Raw genomic sequence first — 26,543 nt, 5'->3', positions numbered from 1 at the left:
TTTGTTGACATTGGTTTTATCATTTTTCTTATTTAATTGGATTACCTTTAGTTTTTTTTATTTGTTGTTCTTTATTAAATTTATTTTTAAAAATAAATTTTATTCTTGAATTAAGTAGATTTGAGTGGTTGAATATAGACCGATGCTCACTTCATTTTGTTTTGTTCAATTTGGTTTTATAAGACATTGTTTTGGCGACTCATATGTTTTTTTTAGATGTCACCATCCAGACTTTTACAGTCGGGTTTAAATTGTCTTAACAATCGTCAAGACTTTTGCAATTAGGTTTAAACTATCTCAACAAATTTTTTTTTGTGAAGAGCAATACCCACAATAAAATGATAGTGAGTTTGTAATGAATTTTTTTTTTTGTCTTATTTCATATATAATATTGATGGCTCATTTATTTTACTTAATTCTCATCAAATGTTTTTTTTATGGTTCATATGCTATCATTATCTATAATTTAAATCAAATTATTAAGCTATCTGGTCATATTAGATCCGGTCAAATTTACGAATAAAGTGTAAGTTTTTCTTGTTTCTTTGAAAAAATATTGTAGTCGTCTAAGTATTTTTTTGCGTGCCAAACCGGCGCTAATGCAAAGATGCGGTCAAAGTTAGATAACCAATGAATCCGATGAGAAAAGTTCAAAGTTAACCACCCTAGTTAATTAAGTAACTCAAAGGTTCAGCACATAGCATGGACAAGGCTCCAATTTTATGACCAGGCGAATGCAAAGATGCGGTCAATCACCAACACTGATGGATGGTGCTTACTGCTTACAAACATCAAGCTATAATCCAGGCCGCATGCACAGCACCCAGTCTTTTGAGAGCAAGCCGGGACCTATGCCAATCAGTAGAGAATGATAGAATGCAAAGAGTTCAAACACAATTCTCCAACATAACAATGTTTTCTTTCAGATCTGGATAAATGAGTTTCAGAATTTTTACACCATTTGAACCTGTATAGCATTCAGCTTTGCAACTCAGTTCCACACAATCGTCGTATGCATGATAACAAATTAAATACAACATACTAAACAAAATCTACATCATATTCTGGTATTATATCTGATTTAATGTATTTTAGAATGTCACTGATGCAAAAAACATTTGTTTTTCCCTTTTCTATGGATAAAATCAACACCATCAAAGAACACATTAAGTAACAAAGCGGTAAGTTACCAGGTGATCAACAATTTCACCGCTGTATGTAATTTTCACCATCTGCCCCTTCTGCAGTCCATAGTATTGCACAATAGCATCAGATTCTAGCATTCTTGGGAGCTGAAAGGAAAAGGCAAATAAAAACAGTCAGATAATGTGCTTTAGCTTGATCAATCATTTAACAGATACCTTTGCCACAAAAACAATGGAATCGGAACATGCTAGATAGTACAGCTGTAGCAGAATTTCAACCTTCTAATTCAAATTTATACTTCTAAACAGAACTTTAAAGAAACTGTTTTCAGGTATGAGCACAGCTTACATGCCCTGCACCATACCAGGCTTCATGCGTTACCCTAAATTTGTAATGAAAAGCTCTACAAAAACAATCTGCTTTGGAAGGTTACCTTTATGAGTAACTAGATTCCAACAAAAATAAATCTTGTGGAACTAAAAGGATAATTGAGGTAATAATTTCAGGGAACAGGGAGACCTATAAATGTGAAATGCAATGCATGTCTGGGTAAATCCACATAAGGATGTTGATATCAAAAGGACGTCCCTTTATAATGCCATTCACTTTTTTGGCATGTCATCTTATAACTACATAATACCTGTTTGTCTTCCAACTTGTATTTGTTCATAACCTGTTGCTTCTGCTCAGCGGTCAGTATATCCATCTGTGGCTGCAGAACATGCTTGGTGATGTTCACCAGCAGGTCAGTGATCTGAATGCAAAGAAACCATCAAGTGATTGTCAAACATTTGAATGAGAAACCTTTTTAAACATAAGCTAAATTCTAAAAGGACTATAAGCTATATAAAGAGGAAACGCTAGTCAGTTGACAATTTCCCTAACTTTGGTGGCGAAAGAGCATAGAAAAATTGCAAGGACATAGGAGTACCACTAGTATAACAGACATGATTGAAGAGTGACTAGCATGGCCTCTAGCAGCCAGAAATTAGTATCATTACTTAAATCCCTGAGCGCTCTAACTTTTTACTGATGGCCTTACAACGGACTGCAGTATGAAAAATTATTTCAGCAACAAGGGAACATACTTGAAAAACCTCCACTTTGAATGGAAACTTCTCCAGCTCTTTCTTGGCAAAGTGGTTCGTTTTGCTTTGCAAGATGAGTATGAGCCCATGCAGACTCTCTTTGTTAAGAATCTGACCATAAACAGTCCTGATATTTGCTGTTTTAATTTCATCAGTTCCCAAGAACATCACCAGGGTCTGCAGAACAGTTCAAGAAAACTATGACCAGGATTTCCATACAAATTTTGCCTAATAGAAAGTACTTAAACAAGGGCTGCTCCTGTCTCATAATTCCACCTTCACATGTTACTCCAAGCATGAGATTTTTAAGAAATAAAAGGCCAACTCAGGTTTTGATCCACAAAATTCAATTCGAAATCCATTTCTTCATCATTTCTGTATAACCTGCACTAATATGTTTGCAAACCCCAAAACTTGTCACAATCAACCAAGTAACGTGCCCAACAAAAAGGGTGATAACCCCAAGGATAAGTCATAAAAATGCAACAAACCATCATAAACACCATTTGGCGTGCATATGCAACAGCCCATTTTTCATTTCATTTTTCTCTTCAAAAAGGGTCATGTCCTTTAATGAATCAAAACATAATGAAAACACAAGATTTTAAACAGTCTACTTAGAAACCAAATCAAAAGGCATAAACTTTATAAATGGTATAAAATAATGCAATAAAAAGTTGCCACATTACAACTCTGTCCTCTACGCAAAAACCCCATGAAAATAAACAAATATAAATTATAAGAAATACTATATTATTATTATTGTAAAACCCCACATCATAAAAGCGATGTAAATACTCAAAAAAATAATAGAAATGATAACAACGGCAGCAGCAGCAGCAACAACAACAACGATAGCAATAAGCACACCTTCTTATGCGGATTGGAGCGGAGAGAAACAGAGAAGCGGAGGCTATCAAGGTCAGGGCTATTTCCAAAAACGGAACGGAACTCAGTGAGCGAGCGATTGAGTTCTGAGTCAAGCACGTCATAACCACGGTCTTTGAGCATTTCCAAAACTGTCCTTCGAGAAATGTAGTATCTGTAGCTCTGTGCTGACCCTTCGTCCACAAAATCCGTCAGGCATCGATCGCGGTCGATAACACCGTGGAAGGAAGCGCCGTTGCCGTTAAAGGTCTCTGTGGTTGCTGCCATTGTCAAGTTCTGTTACTCTCTGTCGCTCTCCTCTATCTCTCAGACTGACCGCCTCACGTTGCTTGTGTGTGTTTTTAACAGGAGGAGAGTGTGCTCTGTTTGAACTTTGAAGCGTAAAGGTTTTATAGGCCCATTTAAGTCATTGGGATGGTTTATTTCTTGGATTACAATTTGGGCCCACTCGGTAGATATATGATCCAGCCTGGCATTGTTATTAAACCAGGCAAGGTTTGGTATCTCAACTTAAAACCTTGTTTTGATTAGGTTTTAAAAAAATTAAAGGCTAATTAAAAATTTAGATTGATTTATGTTAGTATTTTTAATATAAAAGAAAAATGAGTTAATCCGTGGGATTAATTCTAGTAACTATGATTTAAACCTTAAATTTCATTTTTTAAAATATTTTCACTTGAAAATATATTAAAATAATTATTTTATATTTTTTACATAAATATATTAAAATTATAGAAAAAAACACTAAAAAAAATAATTCATTCATATTTTTTTCAAGAAAAATACTATTTTAAAACGTAATCATACGTATTAAGAATATTATTTTCTGCTTTTAACCGTAGGGGACGAGAGTTTGCGGACGAAAGACAACTTCCTCAAAAGACTTCACTACATTAGACGACATGTCATCTACGTCACGCAACAAAAATCTGCCATTTACTTGCAAGTTGCAACCACCACCAGCATCATTTTCACCACCATTAAAAATTTCAAGAAATACAGAGAGCGAGCGAGAGAGAGAGAGAGAGAGAGAGAGAGGGGTGGGTTTCATGGAGGAGCAAGGCAAGCAAAAAAAGAAGAATAAAAAGCCATTATCATCATCTTTTTGCCCCATAAACAATCTTGATGATGGTTGCCTTATGCACATCTTCAGCTTCTTATCACCAATTCCAGGTCTGTATCCTTTTCTTTTTCACCTTTATTTTTATGCCTCTCTCTGCTTTTACGTGTTGTGTGAACCTTAATTGGATAAAAAAGTTGAAACTTTTTGCATATAATTTGGTTTAGCCAGGTGTATTTGGCCTTATAGTGTAAAACCCTATTCTCGGAATTTGTTGATAGATCCATGCAAGATTGAGTTTTCAGCTATTTTTTTCATCTGGGGTCTTAAGAGATTGGTGTAGTTTTGTGAAAAGTGTTGATCTTTAGTTTATTTTTGCCTAGATTTTGTTAAGTTGACCATTTTTTATGCTTAGTCTTTGGAGTTTGTGGTCTTTTGGGAATTGGAAGAGTATGGAATTTAATTCATTTGGTTGATAAATTGCAGATTAGAGAGAGGGAATCAGCATGAATTATGCGAGCGAACCTCGTTAATTTATATAACTTTTGCATTGCTTATTTAAGGTTCACCAACTGAAGAAGATTCGATTGGAAATTGCAAGCAGAATTTACTGGGGAAAATGAGGGACTAACAATGTTAAGTTAAAACTTTATTTGCAGTGGCTGCATAAATTTCAATGATTATTTTTGGTGACTGCATTTGGCTCAGTGGTGATACAGCTGAGGAGGGGGTGGGGTGTCATGTGAAATAACCTTTTAGTGCAAGAATGTCCTATATTTGTATTTTGGTGGCTAGCATATTTTTCTGTTATTGTTTTAGTGTTTATGCTGTTAGGCAAGTAATTTTTATTTTTTTTATCTTAAGTGGAAAACAACAATATGATAATTTCATGATAAATTTACACCCTTGACACATGTGTGGCATAATTTTGAGCAATCTGTGTCACAAATTGCTATTGAGTTTGCAGATCGGTATAACACCGCCCTCGTTTGCCACAGATGGTGTTACTTGGCATGTCATCCTCGCTTATGGCTCCGAGTAGAACAATCTGCCAAAGATTTATCAGAGCCTGGAGTTTTCCCCAGCATTGAGAAGGCTGTCTCTGCTGCTAGGTATGTATGGTGACATTTTCTACATGTATTTTTCAGGAAGAACAGAGGGAAACAAAATCTTATCATGATTATGTTCCTTTAGGCCCGGCGACACCATTCTAATTGCAGCAGGTGGGAGGCATCTTGCCTCTAATATTCAAATAAACAAACCTCTTTGCCTGGTATGTGCTGATGATTTATACCCGGTGATGTTATTCTGTCTTTAACTATAGCCTATTGTTAATAAATACCTCACGAGTGGACTCGTTGGTGGAATCCTCTAGCTGTCAGTATCTTCAACATTGGTTTTTGACTAAGGATAAATCAAACAACTTGACCTCTAGGCTGGTCTGGAATAACCATGACCGATGTTACACTACTTCAGGGGTCCTTTTTTTAATTAGGTCCCTTTTCTTTCTATTTAACAAACCTTAACCATTTTTTTTCATTTGAGTCCTTTTTTTTTTTGTAGTCAGTACACAGTGCACAATACTCGTAGGATAGGGATAACATTGATTCAACCGTACTTGCCTGATCCACAATCCTTGTTGGGGTGTCTGTGCTTCATGTTTTGCCCTTGGAAAATGATCATTGTTGACCGACTGCTTATAGTTTGCCCCATTAATTGAACCATCTACATGTAGGTGCTGTCAACATATGATGGCTCTTAGTCAGGTACACATCAGCATACAGTTTGTGTCAACTTAATGTTCAAAATTCGATTGGCATCAACTTGGCGAATTGTACAATGCAGATTCACTGTAGGTTATTTCTTTTTTCTCTTTCAATGATTCTAGATTTTACCACATGAAGAAGTCAAGCTTCATGAATCATAGTCATGTAAAAATAAGCGACAATGTGTGAACCAGTATTTTGACCATGATGTTGTTTTCAGCACTAGGGATGGGGAACGTGCTTTGTTTTTGATGATAGTCACATGCACTTTGTGATAAAACCTATTCAAACTACAAGTGGCTGGCATCCTTCGGTTTATTACTAGGGAATTGAATAGTGAACTTATGTAGTAGATAATTTTTTCCAGATTCTGCATCTTCTATCACAATTTACTTTGTTCAGATTGGTGGTGGTGAGCTTCCTGATGAAACAACTCTCTTATGTTCTCGAGGTTCAGACAGGTGTGTTGAGATTTATTTTTTCTCCACTTCATATTGTTGGATGGTGATCTGACTAGAGTTCTCTCCACATAAATTATGCGGAGCCTCAGTGCTTTTGGATCTCAATTTGCTAATATTGAAATTAAAGGATGTCTTTCATGTCCTCAGAATTTATGCTTGTATCATTGGTATGGCATTCATATTGCTTAGTGATGCACTAATGCACATCAGACCATCGCTAAAACATGCTCGACTTCTTGTGTATTTCTTTGTATGATTATAATGAGAAAATCGCTTCAAATCAACTAATATGACTAGAGTAAGGTTACATGCCCACAATATTTTATGCAACTGGGATGCCTGATCGTCTGGCTCCTTATTAATGTCTCTTTTGATTTTAATGTTAGCTACTTTCCTTGTCTGGCCTCTGTCAGAGGATTTTGTTGTCCAACAGTTTAGAGTGGACTCCTCAAAATGTTACCATCCTAAGCCACAAAATTTGGTATATCCTGTTCAATTCTTTATGCAGTGCACTGGAGTTCATAACTACATGCAAACTAGCAAACCTAACAGTGAAGGCAGAGCTTGGTTGCTGCTTGCTTCACAGAAGTGGAAGGCTAACCATAGACAGTTGCATACTTCAATGTGAGGCAAGCCCTTTGGACTATCTCTCGTGCCCCATCATCAGTACAGCAGGGGGGAATGAGGTGGTGTCTTCCGCTGTGAAAACTAAAGGTAATAGAGTTTCCGTTTCCCAAACCAGGATTGAAGGAGGTGCCAAAGCTGTCCTGACAAGCGGGGACCTGACATTGCAGCAAGTTCGGGTCATTTATGCTCGAACTTTTGTTTATTTCTGGTTTGATGTAGATTCTCAGTGATGATTGATTGTTCATCCCGATCTTGTCTGTGCCATAATGGAACTAGTTACATTATTGTTTATCACTGCTGTATTGATTCCCAATTTAGATAATTTAATGTGTTAAGACGCTTTCTAGCTTTCTTAGCATAATTGCCAGTACAGTACACTTGCCCTCCTGTGATTTCACTTCATATGAAAAAAAAAGTCCAGTTCTTTTCTATAATTTGACAAAGTTTATTTCTTCCTTGCTTACCATAATTGTCTTTATCTCCCGCATTCCAATTCTGATAATGAATGCTTTTGCTCTGAAAACCCACAGTTGATTTATTTAAAAGCTCCACTGGACAGAAGCTTGTGCAATGAGAAAAGTCACAGTACATACAATCTACAAAAGAGTAATCAGACGCCACATCAGTCCAAAAAATAATGCCACCAACACCAAGGCGTTGCCAAAACAAGATTCAACATGATAAGTTGCCAGTTTCCGATGCAACCGATAATAGTCATTGAAATGGACTCAACGACTGTAGAAACGAACCCCGGGACCATGGACTCAACGACTGTAGAAACGAACCCCGGGACCATTTCTTTTGTTTGATGGTAAGTTACATCGAGCCAAGAGAAATACATTAAGTTCCATGGATGATCCCAAACCCAAGGAACGTCTTTTGATAGTAGAAACATTGCTTATGGAAACAAAAGTGCAGGATGCTTCCCAGATAGAAGCACACAAGTCGAGCTACACCCATCTAACTAAGAGAGCAATTTCAACTATGATGCAGCTAAAGCACCACACGGCATCTCAACTACAGGCTTCGAAATCTTCTATTGCACCATCTTAGGTACGTTAGACAGCTCACAACCTACCATAACCTGTCTTTATTTGTTAAGTTGCATTTGATTAGTATTCGAGGACAGAAAAGACAAATACGTATTTGGTTATAAGGATGAAAATAATATCTCGGGGATAGTTTTAGTGTGAGTTCCTGTGAGAAGAAGACATCGAAATTGTCCCAGCTTTTCGACAGCTAAAAAACTAAAAAATAATCCATGGCAAAGTGCCTAAAATCTTAAAAAATCGTTGTCTAATAGAGACTTAGAGAGAACTAATAACAAAAAAAGCCCTAACAAATAGCCTCCACAGAAAGGGTCTTGATAACATCATCACCACAGGTAGTCGAGCCAAATGTAGCTTCGGAAACATCAATGGTGCACGACTCCTGGCCAACACATGCCTGTGAAGAAGAACAAAAATGAAAAATTAACATGTTGCAAAGAATAATAAAATAAAATAAGAACAAAAAATAAACACTTACCTTTTCGACAACAGATAATGCACCCTTTGATCCCTCACAAAATCCCTTCACAAAAGATCCACAAGCCCCTTGTGGATTACCGAAGCTAGCAAATTTAACAGCAGAAATCGGTCTTCCTTGGCATGAGAGCTCGATCTTCCTGTTCTCCTCAGCACTGATGCATGCTGATCCAAAAGCAATAGTTTGGAAATTAACCGATGAAGGGTTTCCACCAAACTCTTCAAACAAGACCAATGTGTTATCGCCAGTGTCATTAAGGAATGATCTTGGGACATGATACCTGACAGACACAACTGGAACGTTAAAGCAACAACAAAATAATCCTCAGAAAATAGTTCTTCAAAGGGCAAAATGATTACCATCTTTGAGTTGGATGGCCACAGTTAGAGAGACACTTGCTGCTGTCGTATGAACCTCGATAATCACATGGTTCAAGATTGCAATCACCCTCAGCTATGAAACTTGGCCATATCGACCAATGTTGTTACCATTAACCCAAGCTAGACCTTTTCCCATTCCAAGTAAATCTACCACAACAGGATCTGTTCCCAAAGGAGCTTTGAACACAGTCTACAAAAATTAAAAATAATTTATAATATATCACCACAAATTCCATGTTTTAAACGATGGTTCAATCGTAATTTCAAACACGATATATCACTCAAATAAACATACGTTACGTATAATACATTAAGGTTTTGAAACGCAACAGAAACAATAACTTGCACGTATAATGCATTAAAATTAATTTACCTTGTACCAAGTTAAGGTCCTGTTTACAGGGAAGCTATCTTCTTGCCACTTAAGAGATTGACTGCTGTAGAGTTCTTGATTCAAACCTTCCAATCCAATCTTGTATGACCATTTTTGTGATGATAAATCCTTGACAACTGTCTCATCATCACCATGGTAGCCAATCAGCTCGACTGGACCAGTAATCCCAGATGGTACCAGATCAAAATTGGCTCCATAGTTCTTCAAATTTATTGAAAAAAAAAACATCAATTAAGCACTAATTAACAATACTTATTGAAAGATTATTAAAAATTAGGATTGATTTGTACCGTGAATCCAACTGTAGCGCTGAGCAGACTAATTGTGTTTTTCTTATGATTCAATTTCACGTTTTGCTCAAAAACAAAACTCTCTCCGCCATTCTTAGACCATTGAGAACCTATCGCCAAAAGATAAATAAATTTATCCACATTATAATTAAAATTTAAAATATATAAAAACAAGAATATATAAGACTTAATAACCAAGATTTTCGTTTTCTTACCAATAAGTTCTCCATTAACAAAGGCATGAAGAATTTGGCCACTGCTTTTAACTCGGAGTGTCATGTTATAACTCCAGACTGGATCATCTTTTTTGAGATTCACACTATTAAATAAAAAAAATTAACCAAATAAATCTCCAACAATATTAAAAATAATGTATTAAAACAAAAAAATAATAATAAAGAAACATGAAAAAATAACCTTGTCATGTAGAATAAATAATCACTCAAATCATTCGCTGCCTCTTTCTGGTCAAGAATCTGATTAATGGTGACATCTCCCTTTCCAAGAAGTATAGTCTTATCATACTAGGGCTTGTAGCCTAGCGGTAAAAGCAAGGTTTTTTTATCTCTGTCATCTCCGTGGTGTTTTACATGCCTGCTCGACTTGCAGGGTGTTCAGTGAATTCGGGAATTAGTTATGGTGCGCGTAAGCTAACCAGACACCTCAGGTTACCAAAAAAAATATATATATATTCTTATCGTCCATTTCAGGTTTCCATGACCATCTAAGAGAAATGGGCTCATCTTCGGCGACGTTTGCTTTCTTGACCATCACTGATGTTTGAGTAGATACCTAGTAATATATATATAAGATTTTAATAAAAATATTGTAATAAACTATAAATTTGATATAATAATAATAATAATAATAATAATAATAATAATAGTGATAAATGTTTGAGCTGATGACTAATAATATTGATATACAACTTATGAAGTTTTGATAAATAAATTAATAAATTATAAAATTTTGATAAAAATATTAAAATAAACTATAAATTATAATTACCTTGGCTGTATTGTAAGACACATTGTGACAATCTGGAAGTATACTAACAGACCATGCTGGTACTGTATAATTTATGCCTTGGAAATTGAATGTTTTATCACTCCCTTGGTCTACATTGGCCAAAAAACAGCTTGATCCACCTTCATTTGAATATATAGTGCCCTAAAAAAATAAATAAAGATGCAATATTAAAACAAAATCAAGTATTAAATAATTAACAAAAATACAAATAATATTAAAAAATAAGTATTAAATAATTAACAAAAAAAAATTACCTGAACAGAATCATCACCCAAATCGACAGAGGAAACGTTCCCTGTTGTGAGAATATCCTCCATGGAATGCAATAGGTCATGAAGTTGCTTCAAATGCCCCCATTTTGGTTGTTTCAGGTTTCCTGTTAGGAATTAAATTAAAACAAAATAAAAACAAAAACATATAAGACTATGATCTCAAACTATGTAGTAAAATCAATAAATTAATTATTAAATAAATTGTTACCATATTCATCAAGTGGTGCGTCATAATCATAGGATGTAGTAATATATGGACCACCAGCTGATCGACCAAAATTAGTTCCACCATGGTACTAAATAAAATTAATGTTACAAAAAATTAAGTTATATAATTATGAAAAAAATATAGTTATTATTAAATAAAATTGTGAAAATAAAATATTTTTAGCATAAACTAACCATATAGTAGTTTTGAAAAGTGCCTCCCAACTGATAAAATCTTGCTACAGCAAAAGCAAGATCCTCGGCAGTTCTGTGTGGATCTTTACCATCCTAATTCTTATACCTTAAAAAAATAATTTTGAAAATTATAATTAAATAATATATTAATTTATATGGAGTTTTAATTAATATTAGGTAAATAATATATAAATAAAAACATATGAATTACCAGCCAGTCCAATTCTCAGTCCACATTTTAGGAATATTTGATCTCCTAGGTTGGTATTGATCACAATACCAACCATTGCATGTACTGATCTGTTCACAGTAATTACAAAAATTAATCACAAAATAAAATTAAGATATTAATCTTTATAGTAAAATTAAAATCACTAATATTAATCAAAAAAATAAAATCATGATTACAGAAACCAGTTCTGACCTGCTAACAATAATTTTAAAAAAATAATCACAAACAAAGATTAAAATATCAATTTTTATAGTAAAATTAAAATTACTAATGTTAATAAATAAAACAATATTAAGATACTAGATTTTTATAAGATTAATGCAAAAATCAATCACAGATACTTTTTTGAAGTAAAATTAAAATTACTAAGACTAGTCAAAAAAAGAAAATCATTATTAAAAAAATCAATCGCAAACTAATATTAAGATATTACATTTTTAGAGGATTAATCAAAAGAATAAAATCATGAAAAAAAATAAAATAATATATACTATATATACCATTGGTTCTGGAGCATCATCCTGCTGGCACATGAGCCGTGGAACTCCAATGTCAAGAGATTGAGCCATGTTTGCGCACCAATTCATGCATGCCTTCCCTTCTTCTCCATAAGATGACATGACATTGCCATATTCGTTCTCAATCTACACCCATTTTTATTTAAATTTGTTAGTGTGGAAAATAATTAATATTTTGACAAAAACACTTACCATATATGACATGTATAATAATAATAATAATAATAATAATAATAATAATAATAATAATAATAATAATAATAGAGTTATAATAAAAATAAAAACTTTTAAAATATATTTATAAGATACCTGAGCAAGAATAACAGGACCTCCTTGGGATGCAAAAAGGTTTTCTCGTTTCACCATATCGACGATCAATGTAGTGAAGTTTTGCATCTCATTCTGCAGTGAAAAAAAAAACTGAATTAATTTAAATAAATTAAGTAATTAAACAATAAATAATACCAAATTGAATTAATATGATGAAAAAAATGGTATAAAATTAATTAAATATATATTTTTTTACCTTGAAAACATCATTATCAGTTCTCATCTGAATACCAGGCATATTGTGCAACCACACAGGAAAGCCACTGCTCAATGAAAAATACATTAGAATTAAAAGAAAAATAAAAACATGAAAATAAAAACAAAGAAAAAACCATCGTGATCTCATACCCATAATTCCATTCAGCACAAACGTACGGTCCAATACGAAGAACAGCGTAAAGTCCTTCATCTTGGATTGCTTTAAGAAACCTTACAAGGTCTAGATTGCCACTAAAATCATATTGCCGACGAGCAGGTTCATGAGCATTCCAGAAAACATAAGTTTCAATGGCATCTAGCCCACCTTCCCTTGATTTCTTCATCAAATCCGGCCACATCTATATATACATATATAAATCAAACTATAAACATAAGCTGCTAAATGTTTATCAGAATCAGAGAATTATTAATATGTTGAAAAACTATCAAGATCAGAATATAAAATATTGCCTGAGTGGTGCTTCTAGGGTAATGGATTGATCCAGACACAAGAACTCTGTGCTTGCCATCAATAATGATGGCCCTATTATCATAAGTCACCTGAGTCGCGGTAGCCCACAGGCGGCCAGACGTGCAAAAACAAAGGATGAAGAGAGCAAGAATCCCTGAAGAAGACATGTTTATCGATCAAGCAAGAGAATGGTGAGTGAATATTGTCACCTGTTCTTATACATATAGAAGTAGAGAGTGAGTTAGAGATACACACTCGATCTCAAAAGGATGTTGTCTCTTATCCTTATCCTTTTAAAATCAGATTGTTTATTTTTATATCTTTCTTTCTTTCATCTTACTAGAAATTAAAATACAATTAACCATATATCAAGAAATTAAAATAATATTAACTAATTCATGATATATAAATTTACACCATCTAACTCCTTGTTGTATAGTTTTGATCGGTCTGTGTCACGAATTAATTAATTGCTCCTGCTATTGAGTTCACTTGTAGTCCTGGCGGGTCTGTTACGGTAAAGACGTCTTCTGGCGGGTCTGTTACGGTAAAGACGTCTTCTGGCGGGTCTGTTGGGGTAAAGACCTCTTCTGGCGAGTAAAGACCTCTTCTGGCGGGTCTGTTGGGGTAAAGACTTCTTGAACGTTTGACTTCTTGAAGTATAATATTTTGTTCTGCTCTACATAAAGCTTGTTTTTGCCTTGCTACCAGAGGTGGAATGATATTTTTTAAGTTTGATTGGTTAGCTTCAAAGTACATATTATTTTTTTGGTAAATTTTTTTAAGTTTATTTTAACAAGTGATCACGAAGTTTAATTGATATTTTTTTATTGAATTCTAAATTCTTAAATTTAGATTTCTTATGTGAGAATTGATCAAGGTTTTATGAAATTGTTATGTGGTAATGTTGTCAGGGTGAAATAGCATTGAAATGGCTTAAAATAATGAGTGATTGGAGAAAAAAACTTGGTAATCTTGCATGTTATATGGTCGACGAGTTTTAAAAGAAATTGAGTAAATGGTTTTAAACTTGTAGAAAATGTATGTTCTGGTGAGAATTGATAGTGATATGATGATCTAGAATGAAATTAATGATCGTGTCTAGTTGTGGTAGAATTATAAGAGCATTTTGGGTGAGGATTTTGTAAGATAAATATGTAAGATTGTGTTTTGACTTATGAAGTGTGTACTTAATGTTGATAAGATGATTTGTGATTGAAATTGTAATGAATGGGGAAAATTAAGACCTCAAGGTCGGTCAAATGAAGAAATCTAGGAAGTTTGGATAATTCATGTATAATTATATGAAATTATAACTAATGATGCTAATTTGTTTATTGATATCGGCATGAACATAAAAGGAACAAATGGAATTGAACTTGAACTTGATTAGTTGTTCTGAAATATAGAAAGGTTAATAATGTTAATGAGTTTATTAGTATCGGCATGTACTAAAAAACTTGATTAGCTATTTAATGGAATGGAAGTTAATGATATCAAATAGATTCGGTATCAATATACATTCGATTAGTCACACTCAAGGTAATGGCTAATAATATCAATTTGGAATTGATATCAGCATCAAATTAGTTAATCCTGGTTATGGATGATGAATGATAATATGATGTTAGATATTGAAAATTGAAATAAAAAATAAAGAAATGATAAGTAAATAGGATAAACAGATTTTACTTATTAGCATGAGATAAAAAAAAAATGAAGAAAGAGAACTTAGTTCCATTTTATCTAATCTAATGTAATATTGTTAGTTAAATTATATCATTTGTTTGTATTTGTTTATTGTATTTTTCTTAGTCATTTCATAGAAGCCAGGTGTATAGACTTATTTATTACTTTTGTTTACATTGATTATGTATTATATGCTCATCTTGGATTATATTGTATTTTGTTTAAGCATGTTAATATTAACGTTTAACTCTTATTGTGGATATATGAATTTATATGGATCTTTATATTTATTTATTTTTATTATTTATGCTAAATTTTATATAAACTCTCAACACGTATAATTAGTGTGTTATATAAATATTTGTATGTTATTTTAAATGATTTGCAATTATTGGAAGATGGTAGATGTGGATTGTGATGTAAAATGATTGTATTAAGGAATTGAGATCATGAAATAAAAATAAAACAAATATCAAGTCAATAATTTAAAATATTTCATTATAAAGAAAACTCTTTTGGAATTTTAGTAAAACTCGTGGTAGAGTACATGATATAAAAAAAAATCCCAGTAATTCCGTATTAAAGTATGTCTTTGTCTTGAAAATTTTGGGCTATTACATGTCTTCTCATTTGTTTTGTCTTTTAATTATACTCTTTTTTCTTTTGACTAGTTTTTATTTGTTTTGCTTTTTTTTAAAAAAAAAAAAGGTTTCTTCTCTTTTAATTTGATTTTGTTTAGTTTTTATATCAAATATGATACTCATTTTTTTTATTTTCTTGATTTGTTTTTTTTTTCAATTTTGTCCCTCAATATTTATTTTATTTTTTATATATTTGGTCCTCGTTCTTTTAATTATTTTTTATTATTATTTTCTTAATTTATTTTTTCTTTCAATTATGTCTCTCAACATTTCATTTGTTTTTTATTCAATTTTAGTTCTCATTCTTTTAATTTATTTTTTTTATCCTTTTCTTATTTTATTTTATTTTATTTTATTGACTAAGTCACTTATTATTTTGATTAATTTTTTTTTTTTTACTTTTCTAATGGTTAAGAATTTTGTTCAAGATTTTTTTTTTCTGCTTTTTGTAAAGTCATCTTGATCTCATGATCAAAATTATTGGTTTGGAAGATTTACTCAATTTAATTTTTATATATTTTTAATTTTATTATTTTATTATTTGATATTAAATTATTGATCAGACAGAAAACAGCTTGAAGGTTGGGGGATTAGGCAGAAGATTTCAAAATATTAGTGAAAGAGGCGGCAGCTAGCCAGAAAATGAAGAGGGTCCGGCCAACGTCATGTTATGATTTCATTTCTTAACAAGTTTCAAGATATATATGTGTTGCGCGTGTATTCTCTTTTGCAAGAAATTAAGTTTATTTCTAATGGATGATAAATGTTAAAAACAATAAAAAGAATATATAATTGGGGGGGAAAATGAGACTGGAGATAAAAATCTAAATAATACCACTGAGAAAACGAAAAACCCTTGTTCAATAGACAGAACTAGAAATAAAAAACCCTAACAAAACGAAAAAATCCAAAGACGTGCCAATGCAAAAACTAAGAACATTGTTCCGTAAAGAACACTAACATAACAAAAAAAAAAAAGCCCTAACAAATAGCCTCCACAGCAAGGGTCTTAATGACATCGTCACCACAGGTAGTCGAGCCAAATGTGTCTTCAGAAACATCAATGGTGCAAGACTCCTGGCCAACACATGCCTGTAAGAAATAAAAAAGATAAATTAATATTCGATTATTTGTTCGAACACTCGGTTGTAACAATCAACAAAACAAGCAAAACCTAGAGGTAAGATCGATTTAATTACCTTTTGGACAATAGATAAGGCGTCATTCGAGGCTTCACAAGTGCCCTTCGAAAAAGATCCGCATGTCCCTAGTGGATTGCCGAAGCTGGCGAATTTAATTGCAGAAATTGGCCTTCCTTGGCATGAGAGCTCGATTTTCTTCTTCTCCTCAGCATTGACGCATGCTGATCCGATTGCAGTAGTTTGGAAATTAACCGAAGAAGGGTCTCCACCAAATTCCTCGAACAAGACCAAAGTGTTATCACCTTCGTTGTTAAGGAAGGATCTAGGAACATGATACCTGTAGAGAATGAATTGAACAAGACATCAGATCATAGTCACAGCAAAAAAATCATATAAAAAACAGTTCTTAAAAAAAACTATTACCATCTTTGAGTTGGTTTGCCACAATTGGTTACACATTTGTTGTTATCGTAGGAACCTCGATAATCGCATGGATCAAGACTGCATCCATCCTCAGCAAGGAAACTTGGCCAGTATCGACCAATGCTGTTACCATTAACCCAAGCTAGACCTTTTCCCAGGCCAAGTAAATCCACCACAACAGGATCTGTTCCCAGAGGAGCTTTGAAGGTAGCCTACAAAAATAAAAATAAAAATATGTGTGAGCATGCATGAAGCTAGCTAGCTACTACGTACATATAATAGATCATGCATTAGGGTTAAGATTTACCTTATACCACGTAAACATCTTGTTCGTGGGGTAATTATCTTGTTGCCATTTCGAAGAATCAGAGCTATAAAGGTTTTGATGCAAGCCTTCCAATCCAACCTTATAGGACCATTTGTGTGAAGATAAATCTTTAATTATTATTTCATCGTCGTGGTATCCAACAAGCTCCACAGGGCCACGAACACCAGCTTGTGTCGAGTCAAAATTAGCACCATAGTTCTACAGAATAATTAAAAAAAAAACGTTAATTAGATGACTAAATAATCAAGAATTTCACTTCAATAAATGATTAAATAGATTATTAAGATTAATTACCGCAAATCCAACCGTAGCACTGAGCAAAGTAATGGTGTTTTTCCCCTTGTTTAATTTTATTTGTTGCTCGAAAACATAATCGAAAACTCCATACTTAGCCCATTGAGAACCTAATAACAAAAAACAGCAATGTTAGCATCCTAATTAATATATAAAATATTTAATTAGCCCTTATAGATAAGATCATAATCTGGTTGTTACCGATAAATTCCCCATTAACAAATACATGAAGTACTTGACCACTGCCTGTAATCCGAAGAGTCATATTGTCCCCCCATATGGGATCATCTTCCTTAAGACTCACACTGTAAATTAAAAATAATTAATTAGGTAATTAATTAACGAATAATATTAAAATAAGAACAGAAAGTATACCTTGTCATGTAGAAGAGATAATCACTCAGATCATTTGCTGCATCTTTCTGGTCAAGAATCTGATTAACCGAGACCTCTCCTTTTCCAAAAAGAATCGATTTATCGTTCGTCTCGGGCCTCCATGACCATGCAAGAGCAGCGGGCTCATCCTCAGCAACATTTTTTTTCTTCACCATCACAGATGTTTGAGCTGAAACCTAACAGTATGAATAATAAACAATTGTTAAATAAAACTTGAAAAATAATATTTAATAAACTACAGATTTATATAAATTAATCCCATTTACCTTAGCCGTATTGTACACCACATCTTGACAATCAGGCAGTATACTAACAGACCATGCTGGCACTTCATAGTCTATGCCTTGAAAATTGACTGTTGTATCGTTTCTAGAGTCTGTATTGGTCAAAAAGCAGCTCGATCCCTTCTCAGTTGAATATATAGTGCCCTAATAAATAAATAAATATACAATAATGTTAACATAATATATATTAAGCTTAAATGTTTCTAATTAATTAAATCCTTGATAATAAAGAAATTATAATACAAACCGAGACAGAATTGCCAAAGTCAACTGAGGAGATGTTCCCTCGTGTAAGAGTATCTTCCATGGAGTGCAACACATCATGAAGCTCCTTCAAATGCCCCCATTTTGGTTGATTCAGATTCCCTATTAAGATCATATAATATATGATCATGATAATTATAATTATAATAAAACAAATAATAATTTAGCTACGTGAACAGCTGGTCGTTAAGTAGTTTATTACCATATTCATCTAATGGTGCATCATAGTCATAAGATGTAGTGATGTATGGACCGCCGGCTGTTCTTCCGAAGTTGGTTCCACCATGATACTAAAATATATAATAAAATACGTTTAAATAAATTAATTATCATTGTTGTTGTTAATAAAAAGAATTTATGAAAATATAAGATTTAAACTAACCATATAATAGTTTTGAAAAGTGCCTCCAAGTTGGTAAAATCTTGCTACAGAAAAAGCAAGATCCTCAGCAGTCCTGTGTGGATCTTTACCACCCCAGCTCTTAAACCTAAAAAAATTAATTTTAAAAATTAAATTAAATAAGATTTAATTGTTATTGAGTTTATATGTCAAACAAGAAATTAAAACAAAGTTTAAATATTAAAAAAAATAAAAATAAAAAACATATGAGTTACCAGCCGGTCCAATTCTCAGTCCACATTTTAGGACTAGTTGGCCTATTAGGAGTGAATTGGTCACAGTACCAGCCATTGCATGTGTTGATCTGGTAACAAAAATCAATCACAGGAATTAAATAAAATAAATATTTCCAGAATAAATTAATAAATTTAAGAAGAAAAAAAGAGGACCATCGGTTCTGGAGCATCGGACTGCTGGCACATGAGCCATGGAACTCCAATGTGAAGTGACTGAGCCATGTTTGCACACCATTCAATATACGCCTTCCCTTCATCTCCATAAGACGACATGACGTTGCCATATTCGTTCTCAATCTGGAAACAATTTAATTTTTCAATAAAGAAGAAGAATAATAATTAATGAGTTTATTTAGGATTTAAAATAGAAAATATATATTAAATAAATAAATAAATGTACCTGGGCAAGAATAACAGGACCTCCTTGTGATGCAAAAAGATTCTCTTGCTTCACCATATTAACTATCAATGTAGTGAAATTCCTCATCTCATTCTGAAGATAAAAATTAACAAATTAAATTAATTATAATAAATGTAGTAAATACTATAATTAAGACTTAAATAACTATTTTCTTACCATGAAAACATCATTAGCAGTTCGCATCTGAACACCAGGCATGTTATGCAACCATACAGGGAACCCACTGAGCAATAAAAATTAAAAGAATTAAAAAAAATAAAACAGGAATTCAATTAAATAAAAAAAAAACCAAAAAAAACTACTACATACCCATAATTCCATTCAGCACAAACATACGGTCCAATACGAAGAACAGCATAGAGCCCTTCATCTTGGATTGTCTTAAGAAACCTTATGAGGTCCAGGTTGCCACTGAAATCATATTCCCGACGAGCAGGTTCATGAGAATCCCAGAAAACATAAGTTTCAACGGCGTCCAGTCCACCTTCCTTGGATTTCTTAATCAAGTCCGGCCACATCTATAAAATTAAAATATAAATTATTAAGTTGAACATATATATATACACACACACACATACACTGGGATTAATAAAAAAATATAAATAAATATACCTGGGCAGTGCTCCTGGGATAATGGATTGAACCAGACACCAGAAGTCTATGTTTGCCATCGATGATGATAGCTCTGCCATCGTAGGTAACCTGACTAGCAGGAGCCCAAGGAGCGAGTGCGAAAAAGAAAAGGGTGGCGAGCAATACCTTTGAAGGATGCATTCTTTTTTTTTTACCGGTAAGCAAAAGCAGAGTGAAAAATAATGTATTTCATGCTTGAATTTATAGGAGTATGTATCCTGTTAGTTGAGATTTACTCAATCTAAAATTCATCATTGATCTGTTATGTTTTTAAATAGATATATTTTATCGTGAAATCTAATCTCCTTACGTGTTTTTTATTCTGTAAATATTTTATTTTATTTTAAAATCTAATCACAATTAATATTTATCTTTTATTTTATGTATTTAAATTCTGTTTCAGTTTTTATTTAAGTTTAATTCCAGAATTAATTAAGTTTAAGTTTAACTCTTCTAACTTAGCTGGAAGCTAACTATATATATATATATATATATATATATATATATATATATATCCATTCTATAAAAATAAGTAAATAACATATGATTTCAAATGATAGAATGTTTTCCTTTTATTCTTTTTTATATTTCTTATCCAAAATATTATTACATTAATTTATCTTTTATTCACAGCAATTATCTCTTTTGGTCAAAGATTTAGTCTCGTTTTTTAAAAATATTTGAATCCACGTTAACTATTCTCACTCCATGCAAACAAACTCTATCCTGTTATCCATTTAATAAAAATAAAATCAAATCCACAAAATTAAAAAAAATGGAATATTTTGCTTTTATATTTGGTTTCTTTTTCATTCCTCATTTCCTCCTTCCTTTAATTTTCTTATTTCGTAATCGTGATTGAGATTTTTAAGAAAATAACTTTCTTGTTTTATTATTAAATATAAAATCGAAATATGATTTTAGATGTTAGTTTTCTAATCAAATTGGACCGCTCAAGAATTGCGAAAAAACCCGCACCTCCTCGGCTTATTTTCAAGAAACTATAGAATCCTGGAGCTTAGCTAATCAAAACAGCACCACCGCCACCACCGGCCTTTCCGGGGGAGGTTTTTGGTGGGACAAGGAACTGCTCTTAGAGCAGTGCTGTGGAGTGTTAAAATAGGGTTGGGTTTTGTAAAGAAAGTAGGATTAGAACTCATATATGCCAGTGAGACTTGTAATATCACAAGCCCATAAGGATTGTCATTCACCACAATGCTTCAAAACAAGAGTGATGGCTCAATTGAAAATTATTTGGTGTTTATAGGATTATTTAATATTTCTTTATTACTTTACATAGATGAGAGCTGGTTTGTTATAAGTTCCATTAAAAAAACAAGAAATCATAATTATATAAAAAAAAAAAAAAAAAACTCTCAAAATCATTATTTTTTATTCATTCCAGTATCAATTTATCTAAAGGCTAACATGTATATATATATATAAGAGAAAACCCTAATAATATTGAATAAAAAAATAAACTGATAAGTGATAACAGAATTAGTATAACAGCCATAATATGCAGAATGACAAGAAACCGCAAGCCACCATGTAGAGAATATCACATGTCAACTGGGATTTTAATGCGAGACAGAACAGGGTAGGCATTAGACCACCATAAGAATTGACAAGGACGATTGCAGTAAGCAGAAATGGTGCCCGGACACCAGATAATGGCAGCAGTTGAAATGATGCCAAAAACCCTAGGATGCCGCAGGAGTCAGCAACTCCCCATATGACACCGGAGGATTAAAAAAAAACAGCAGTCCTATAACATCAGGAAGCCAGAGAAAAGGACGTCCGTGTGACATCGGGAGCCCAAATGCAGCACGTAACACCAAAAGACAAGAAGGTAGCAGCTAGCCATAAAACATCAGTACCAAATCACCATTGAAGGGCCATTGCAGCTCCTTACTGATACAATAGATTCTCCTACAGGCTGGAAGAACCGGAGGGAGGTGGTGGGGATCTATAGGGAGGAAGCAAGAAGAGAGAGGGGAGGGAGAAGAGAAGAGAAGACGGTGCTGAAAAGAGAGAGTTATTTACCACCTGATGGGCCACTCCGACACTGCTCTCACTACCATTCTCTTAATAGATTCTATTCAGTTAAAATTAGTTATTCTGCTGCTATATAAATACTCAATCAACAGATTTAACAGAAAATAAAAACCAGGCAAGCAGAGGGATGAGACGAAGGGTTCGGAACCAAATCAAGTGAAGATGCTGCTGAAAGATTTAAAGCAGTGGGGACTATAGCAATAGAACTGGTCCCTAGATCTTCAAAATGATGCGTGTAACAAGCAATAAGCAAAAAAGCAGACACCTTGAAATGCAAGCGACACATAAGCTATGTTCACTGTCTTTCTAAGACAAGCCATGAAAGAGTAATCAAGCAAGTAATCTTTGCAAAGTGTAAGCTACAAACAAGTAATCTATTAGTGCCCGTTTGGGAATCACCAACCTTTGGCTATTTTCTTACCTTCCATGGCTTTTCGTTCAAAAGCAGAATTCCAAAACGTTTGGTAATACTTACAAGCTAATATCACAGCCCTTCCACACATGATTTTACAGTTTGAATTTGTAGCTTTGGAGAAGACACGGCCACAGCTAAAAGCCATAGCTTTCCCAAACGGACCCTAATCACATCATTTTACCCCCAACAGTTACAGAAATTTTATTCCTTTCATGTAAATTAAACATCATAAACATTACAAATTTCCATCCCTAAGGGTGCATTTTCACCTACAAAACACACAAACCTAGTAAGACCTAAAACTCTATAAATTAACACTAATCAACAACAACTCTTAGTCCACTTAATTATCACTATCGCTATTGTTAACATTATTGCTAGCAGTAATATTGTTACCGGTATGGTGGTGGTGGTGGTGGTGGTGGTGGTTGCCGCTAGCATTCCCTCCCTTTCTCCCATTCTTCAACTGCGAAATCTCCATCTGTGTCTGCATAAAAAACTGCATCCTTTGCAACTCCAACTCTTTCGCGAACTTCATCCTCGTCTTCTCCATCTCCACCACTTGCTGCAACTTGGCAGTCTCCGCTTGCTCATAAGCTTCCCCAAACTTCAACATTGCTTGCGTCAACATCCTAATCGAATTCCCCCACCCTCCTTTCTTTTCCTTCCCTCCTCCTCCTTTCCCACCCAATTCCCTCTCCACCACCACTTTTCTCTTCTTCTGCGGCGGAAAACTACCATCCTCTTCCTCCTCCTCTTCCTCCTCCTCCTCCTCCTCCTCCTCCTCCTCTTCGTCGTCGTCGTCGTCGTCGTCATCCTTACCCCATTTCCGGATCCGAGCCTTCATATTCTGATTCCTCCTGAAATGATAGTGGTTAGTCCCGCCCCTCCTACTACTACTCCGAACCCTAACAGGAATCGCAACTGGAAATTTACTACCACTAGCAACAGCAGGAACCCTCGCAGTAGACCCAATTAGTCTATCCAAAGGATCAAAAAAAGGCCAAGAACTTACCCCGCCGCCAGAAGCCATTTTCGCTTTCTCCAATTTGTACTTCTTCTTCACAGTATCAATTCTATTCTTACATTGGATATCAGTTTTCGCAGATTTTGAATAATCTTCTCTGCTACTTACAATTTCAGCCACATCTTTCCAGTGCTTCTGCTTCAAGTTCCCTCTGCTCAACTCTAAATACCTTTCTCCCCAAGCATCAATCAACACGGCCGTGGCTCCTTCGCTCCAGCAATCCTCTCTTCCTCCTCCTCCGCTTCCGTTCGCTTTCGACTTCGTCGGCAAAACAAGTGCTAAGCTGTTGTCAGTCTGTTGTGGCGGCGGGGGTGGAGGCACGGTGGCGGTAGCGGGAACAGTCACGGTGATTCTTCCGTTCGGTGGTGACGGTGACGGTGAGGAAGACTCGGTGGTGTTTGAGTGTGACTGTATATCATCATCATCATCCATGACGGAGAGTCGGTGCGATCAACGGTCAGATCTGTTTTCTAGATTCTGGTAAGAGAAAGAGAGTGAGTGAGAGAGAGAGAGGAGGAGATGGTTTTTTAGGTGTTGGGTTTTTGATGGATGACGGGAAAGTAAACGGTGACGGTGAAGAAGTGACACGTGGTGGGAGAAGGATGGAAGAGAAAGGTTGAGGTGGAGGAGCGTGATTGGGGAGGAAATAAATTCCGTCACCGGCAAGGATGGAAGTGGGACTGGGGATTGTGTTGCCGGCTTGCTAGGTGAAAGCACGTGTGTATGCAACTACAATGCTTTGTCAAAAGGGATAAAAATCATTTATGGTCCCTAAAACGTTTACATCTGTTCAACTCAGCTCCTTTACTTCTTTTTGTCAATTTGTTGACTAGTTTTTCTATAACTCAATTTGGTGTAGATGAATAGTTAGGGACTTAATCGTTGAAAGAAAGGTATTCAAATTAATAAGAACAAAGTAAAAGTATTATTCAACCAAACTGTAATATTTAAGGGATCGTTTTTACCTTACTTATCAATTTTGGTTTGACAATATTATTTTTTTTTAAGTGGATAGGGTTTTCAAAATTAACCTTAATAGGGTTTCCAAAATTAACATTAACCAACGGTAGTGTTATATGATAGACTTCATTCTCGAACGATTGCCTGAAATGAGTTGTCTCATTTTCACTTCAAACTTTAAAGATTAGAAGAAAAGCTAATTCGTATGGGAAAAAAACTGTATATTATGCGTGATTTACTGTAGATTACAATAGTGGAATTACGTTCTTGCTCTTAAGAAAAAAAACCATTTATAACTGGCTTGTAGGGGTAGATTAGTATTTTTATAGGGTTCATTTTGTCATTCTTCAATTGTTGAGGGGCATCTATGTCCTTTCATGAACTTTTTGTAAAGTGAATTTACTTTAGTACTCTTAAAAGAAACTTTTAACTTAACTATAGCCAAGGCATTTTTTGTTTTACACTTTTTTTAGAATATTGCAATAACTCTATGACCTCTAAAGGACAATGCTCAAAGCATCTTGCAGGGGCCAATTCTTCATTTCATGATGGTTAGCAATAGATTTTTGGTCTTCAAGGTGATGTTGTTTTTTAACACGTAAAAAAAGATAAAAAGTTGTTAACGCAAGTGTTAGCTACTTTGTTGTCTTTGGACGGCACGTGTGGATGACTGCAGTGGTGGAAAAGGATGTTCTTTCATGTCATTGGATGCTTCTCGTCGTTCTCTTTCTTCCTGGATAGCATGTGTATGATGATGATATCCAGTTTGGTGTCGGTTTGATTTTCTTTTTTTCTCTTCATTTCTCTCATATGCCTTGGTTTTCGCATTGCCCATAAAAACAAATACAGCAAACTTTGAACTTCTTTTCTTTTCAGATTCAGCCTATGTTTTACCTATTTTATTTGTAAAAATCACTTCAAATTGAAAAGTTTTTTCAATTTTATCCTTCGTAAGTTCATCTCTGGAATTTAATCCCTACTCTTTTAAAATTTTTTTTAGATGGCTTGTAGATTTTATTTGTTTCTTGCGATCTCATTCACATTCTTTTTTATCTTTGACTCTTTTGTCAAAAATTTTATAGTTTTTAATTTTATCCTTCAAAAAAATTTATGATTTTTTTTCAATAATAATAATATTTTTTTTAGTTTGGTCTTTCTTCTTTTGATTTTTTATTTGTTTTCTTTGCCATTTTATCAAAGTTTTTATGGTTTTTAGTTTTATCCTTCAAATAAGTTTATGATTTTTTTCATAATAATAATAATAATAATAATGATAATTGTAGTAGGTGTAATAATAGTAATAGTAATAATGATAATTATACGATTAATAGTGGTGATAATATTGATAATAATAGTGCTAATAATAGTTTATTATGACAGTGGTGGTGGTGGTGGTAATAATAATAGTAATAATAATGATGAAACCAATAATAATGCTAACAATAGTGATAATAATTGTAGTGAATGTAGTAGTTTTTTTATGACAATAATACTTGCAATGATAAACATAATTGTGATAACAATAATAATAACAACAACAACAAAAGTAATAATAGTAGCAATAATTGTTGTAGTAATAGTAATAATGCAATTAACATTGATGATAGTAATAATAGCAATGTTGGTGCTAATAAAAGTAACAAATGATAATATTAATATGGTTGTAATAATAATAATAATAATAATGGTGATGATAGTGGTGATAATAATAATTTATTAAAATAGTAATAGTGACAGTAATAATAATAACAATAGTAGTAATAGTAACAGTAGTAGAAGTAATTTATTATGTTAGTTGTAATGATTATGATATCAATAATTATGGTGATAATGGTAATAATTGTGATAGTAA

General features: G+C 33.5%; 4 protein-coding genes and 1 pseudogene across 4 annotated transcripts; 1 reads left to right on the top strand and 4 right to left on the bottom strand.

Annotated features, from left to right (window-relative positions):
* Window positions 1-897: 897 nt before the first annotated feature.
* On the bottom strand, window positions 898-3,478 carry LOC133694229 (DNA-directed RNA polymerase V subunit 5C). Its single transcript, XM_062115739.1, has 4 exons — window positions 3,105-3,478; window positions 2,235-2,411; window positions 1,787-1,900; window positions 898-1,292 (listed from the first exon to the last, which is right to left on the bottom strand). The coding sequence occupies exons 1-4, from the start codon at window positions 3,387-3,389 to the stop codon at window positions 1,167-1,169; spliced, it is 702 nt and encodes a 233-aa protein (XP_061971723.1). The 5' UTR covers window positions 3,390-3,478; the 3' UTR covers window positions 898-1,166.
* A 590-nt stretch (window positions 3,479-4,068) lies between these two features.
* LOC133681148 (F-box protein SKIP5) lies at window positions 4,069-7,470 on the top strand. The gene is made up of 5 exons (XM_062104290.1): window positions 4,069-4,295; window positions 5,150-5,294; window positions 5,377-5,455; window positions 6,351-6,409; window positions 6,918-7,470. The coding sequence occupies exons 1-5, from the start codon at window positions 4,172-4,174 to the stop codon at window positions 7,264-7,266; spliced, it is 756 nt and encodes a 251-aa protein (XP_061960274.1). The 5' UTR covers window positions 4,069-4,171; the 3' UTR covers window positions 7,267-7,470.
* Window positions 7,471-7,812: 342 nt separating this feature from the next.
* Window positions 7,813-13,515, bottom strand: LOC133681149 (beta-galactosidase 15-like). Its single transcript, XM_062104291.1, is given in 19 exon segments — window positions 7,813-8,482; window positions 8,564-8,843; window positions 8,923-9,034; window positions 9,037-9,133; window positions 9,317-9,538; window positions 9,628-9,737; window positions 9,843-9,946; window positions 10,045-10,142; window positions 10,300-10,419; window positions 10,636-10,797; window positions 10,911-11,032; window positions 11,137-11,224; window positions 11,331-11,436; window positions 11,542-11,630; window positions 12,063-12,206; window positions 12,390-12,482; window positions 12,607-12,673; window positions 12,759-12,967; window positions 13,080-13,515. Coding segments are annotated over 19 exon segments (2,502 nt in total). The 5' UTR covers window positions 13,248-13,515; the 3' UTR covers window positions 7,813-8,371.
* A 2,734-nt stretch (window positions 13,516-16,249) lies between these two features.
* On the bottom strand, window positions 16,250-20,372 carry LOC133682621 (beta-galactosidase 15-like; annotated as a pseudogene).
* Window positions 20,373-22,879: 2,507 nt separating this feature from the next.
* LOC133683604 (trihelix transcription factor ASIL2-like) lies at window positions 22,880-24,605 on the bottom strand. Its single transcript, XM_062106785.1, has one exon. The coding sequence runs from the start codon at window positions 24,161-24,163 to the stop codon at window positions 23,048-23,050; it is 1,116 nt and encodes a 371-aa protein (XP_061962769.1). The 5' UTR covers window positions 24,164-24,605; the 3' UTR covers window positions 22,880-23,047.
* Between the last annotated feature and the right edge of the window lie 1,938 nt (window positions 24,606-26,543).

This window comes from Populus nigra, chromosome 1 (genome assembly GCF_951802175.1).
Source record: "Populus nigra chromosome 1, ddPopNigr1.1, whole genome shotgun sequence".
Lineage (NCBI taxonomy): Eukaryota > Viridiplantae > Streptophyta > Magnoliopsida > Malpighiales > Salicaceae > Populus > Populus nigra.
The sequence above is the reverse complement of the archived record's forward strand: the minus strand, read 5'-3'. Positions and strand labels throughout refer to the sequence as shown.